The sequence below is a fragment of the Alligator sinensis genome, unplaced genomic scaffold, assembly GCF_000455745.1.
Source record: "Alligator sinensis unplaced genomic scaffold, ASM45574v1 scaffold1777_1, whole genome shotgun sequence".
Taxonomy (NCBI): domain Eukaryota; kingdom Metazoa; phylum Chordata; order Crocodylia; family Alligatoridae; genus Alligator; species Alligator sinensis.
In genome coordinates, this window is record NW_005843174.1 from 17,589 (window position 1) to 21,520 (window position 3,932).

Genomic DNA, 3,932 nt, shown 5'->3' on the forward strand with positions numbered 1-3,932 from the left:
TTTATGGGCAAAACAGGGTTAGGAAAAGGGAAATTCATCCACTGTATCAAATATACAAACAATTTCAGATAAGGACTGCCCACAGTGGTGAAAATAAAGGTTGTAATCGGGTCACTCATGGCACCCTACTGAGCAAGCAGTACTCTTATGAAAAGTAAGACCAGCAGTCAGCATGCATGCATCACGAGGCTCTACTCAGCCTTGAACTTTGTCATGGGTGACGCAGAAGAGGAAGTCCAGGGGCACGTGCATGCAGCATCAACAACATATCCAAATGAAAAAAAACAAACAATAATCCAAATGAAAGTATAGTTTCACAATTTGATTTAGGTTTGCTTAAGCCTTACATGTATATTTGGTAGTAAAGACTTCTCATGAGGAAAAGCTCCAATTTGAGTGATTCTCCAGAAGATTTTAACCCTTAACTTGCCACTGAAATGTTAGAAGGGTGATTCTTGCTTCCAGTTCCCTGGTCTATTCTCAGCAATTACTCACTTCATACACATGTATGATGTGATTCGCAAATGTTGCACAACTCGGATTTTGCAACTGAGAAAATCTGTGGTTCTTTTTGCTTCCTTAAGAGAGGACAAGAAACAGGATTTCCTGTGACTGAAGAAGCAATTGCAGGAACCCATAACAGCCACGGACAATGTAATAAGCAGCAAAAATTTCACTTAAAGGTGCACTATGTTGAAAGTGCCCCTTCCCTCCCCCTTTCCTCCCAGAAATTTACAACACTTACCAATTTGGAGTGGTCTGCTTAACATATTAGAAAACAGCTTACATTGCAAGAGATGTAAAGAGTATAAAATACAAAAGAAACTCAACCTAAAATGGCATAAGGCATCATAGCTGCAACGCACATAGAGAAAGGTCAGGTTTGGCTACTTTGCTGTTTTCACTAACAGTCAAACACATATATGTAACAAAAATTAGCTCTCATCAAGGCCAAGTGGAAGGACAAAGACACGAAAAACAAGTGGGGATTTTAGGTAATGCACTCACTAATAAAAAGCCCACACATCTCTATTATAAACATGAGCAGATGCACAGATACACAAAGCTTATACACAGTAACCCTCTGTGACACAGAGGAATGCATAAGAAAGCCCATAAAATCTTGCTGTGGCCTGACTTACACACACTCAAACATATATACAGCGCCTACAAAACCATGATGGTCCACAGCTTTATGGCCCCTCTGCACCAGACCAAAACATAATTGCAGCTGTATATCTATAGAGCAGAACAATGGAAGCAGACCTTTTAGGAAGTAGGTGTATGTGATTAAGTTGTTATTATTTCCAGTACCACTATATTTCAAAGAAGATAACACAAACTGGCAGTAATTGGAGGTAAAGTCAATATCCAGATCTGAACTTTTCTACCTAGAAACATAATAACTGCCTATTGTATTATCCACCCTGTCAAGGATCTTCTTACTGACAGGAATTGGTAATAGTTGTCTTAGTTGTCGTCCGAGGTAAAAAATAGTTCTGCACAGGTTTTATCATGGAAACTTTGTCTTCTAAGATTAACAGAAGATCGGAAAAGCCTCTTGTACGCAAGTTTTAGACTCGTCTGTGATTACAGAATGAAAACAAATATGTACCTTAGCACACAGAATGGGTTAATAATTCAACACATCACAAAGCAGAAGGAAACCTAGGGAAAAAAACCAAAACAAAACAGTTCCCATCTGAAGATATATTACCCCATTCTTAATGAACTACTGAAGGCTTCAGTCGACACAAAAACTGCAATCATTTCCTTCAAAACAGGTGAATTTCTTTTCTTATAACCTTTATACAGGTATTCATACCAAGCTGTTTGCATACATGTGATGCTCAAGTCAAGCAGACTTACTTAATATGTAAACTGTAACATGCAAATTATATGAATAATTCTTAGTTTATGTCCTTTATACAAAGAACTGGTTTAGAATTTTGCTGAGAAATGAAGTATGGCTTGTTTGCTAAGGTTCAAAACCCTAAAGTCTCATTATTATTAACTTCAAGGTTAATTCACAGCATAGATTCTCTCTCAAAAGATTGCTTATTTTATGTCATACCTCTGATAGTTCAGCTCATCAGGATTTTGTTTTGTAATGTTTTATGTGAAGACAAGACGTTCCCTTAAGTCATTCTGCTGTGCCCTATTACCTTTGTATAGTCTAACCTCATTGTAACAAGCCTGCCTGGGACAGGCAGGATAAATTTATTTTAAATTTATTTTAAATTTATTTAATTAAAACAGGCTGCCTGCTACAATTTGCTACACCCTAATAATGGGGAAAAATGGTTCCTAACTTTGGGATTTTAAAAACAGAAGTTTGTAAACAACAGAGTTTGTTGTAATGAGGTTGTAATGTATAATAACAGAGCCCTCTATTAACATGCTTTATGGGCTTTAGATGCCATTTCTAACTTTTCATTAGGAAAAAATAACCCCCACTGAAACTTCTTATTTGATGTTTACATAGGGAACAGGGTTTGCATACAATATAATTAGAGCGTGTTTGCCCAAGAGAACTATTTAGTGCATGTTTCTCAAAAGATTTTAGAAAGCAGTATGTCTAGGTAAACAGCATGTCATTTTGTGTATATCTTATCATGTATGTTTTATAATTTCATTCCCCAGTTTCTGTCAAAATGAATGGGAGTATTGTCAGCTTCTCCAATGGAACATCATTGATCTGCCATAGAGACACCAGAATTGCACATGTGGTGTTCCCAGTCCTCTACACTGTTGTTTTCCTTATTGGACTGATACTGAATAGTTTGGCTGCTTGGGCTTTCTTCCAAATTCGAAGCACATCAACTTTCATAGTCTACCTCAAAAACACACTGGTTTCTGATTCTATAATGACTTTAATGCTTCCTCTGAAAATTCTTACTGATTCAGGACTCGGACCATGGCAACTTAAAGCTTTTGTTTGTCGTGTTTCAGCTGTGATATTTTATGAAGCAATGTATGTCAGTATAGTACTACTTGGTCTTATTGCTTTTGACAGGTTTCTCAAAATTGCACGACCTTATGGGAAGCTTTGGGTGCAAAATGTCACATCTGCAAAAATTATTGCAGGGATTGTTTGGATTTCTTTCTTCAGTCTCTCTTTGCCAAACATGATTTTATCAAACAAAAAAGCCATGCCCCACTCTGTGAAGAAGTGTGCTTCTCTGAAGAATCACTTAGGACTGAAATGGCATGAAGCTGTCACTTATATTTGTCAGTTTGTTTTCTGGGCTGTATTAATTCTAATGTTTCTCTTTTATGCAGTTATTACCAAAAAGGTATACTTGTCTTATAAAAAAACTCAAAAGAAAGATAGCAAAAGCAAACAAAGGACCAAAGGGAAAGTATTCATCATTGTCATAGTTTTTTTTGTATGTTTTGCTCCATATCATTTTTCTAGAGTACCATACACTCTAAGTCAAACCCACCAGAGAATGGACTGTAGTATACAGAATCAATTATTCATTGCCAAAGAAGGTACTCTTTGGCTAGCTAGTACAAATATTTGCATGGATCCCCTGATATATATATTCTTGTGCAGATCATTTCTAGAAAAAGCATTCTGTGTTAAGGTAAAAAAATTTAGAAGTACAATTCATGAAAATCCAACAGTTCCAATGGACACTAGAATATCAGTATAGATTCTTGATATGGTAATTTGGAACTCTGTAAATAGAACGGGTGTGCAAAGCAGGCAGTATTCGATTTGGATTTGGCCTGATTTGGGGGGCAATGATTCGATTCACTGATTCGGATCACTGTTCTGATTTGATTCGGCCAAATCTGAAGATTCAATTCTGATTCAGCCACAGACACAGCTTTATATGTTTCTTCTATGGACCTCGAGGTACCAGGCACAGCTCATGAACACTGAGATGGTGGGGTGGATGGAGCATCCCACGGGAGCACAGGAA

The 3,932-nt window shown here is 37.1% G+C and overlaps 2 protein-coding genes across 8 annotated transcripts in view; one reads left to right on the forward strand and one right to left on the reverse strand.

Moving 5' to 3' along the window:
* MED12L (mediator complex subunit 12 like) overlaps positions 1 to 3,932 on the reverse strand; it is a 226,121-nt gene that overhangs the window by 17,446 nt on the left and 204,743 nt on the right. The window lies entirely within an intron of this gene.
* Positions 66 to 3,818, forward strand: P2RY13 (purinergic receptor P2Y13). Its single transcript, XM_006037802.2, has 2 exons — positions 66 to 1,784; positions 2,644 to 3,818. Exon 2 carries the CDS (start codon positions 2,655 to 2,657, stop codon positions 3,657 to 3,659), a length of 1,005 nt encoding a protein of 334 aa, XP_006037864.1. The 5' UTR covers positions 66 to 1,784; positions 2,644 to 2,654; the 3' UTR covers positions 3,660 to 3,818.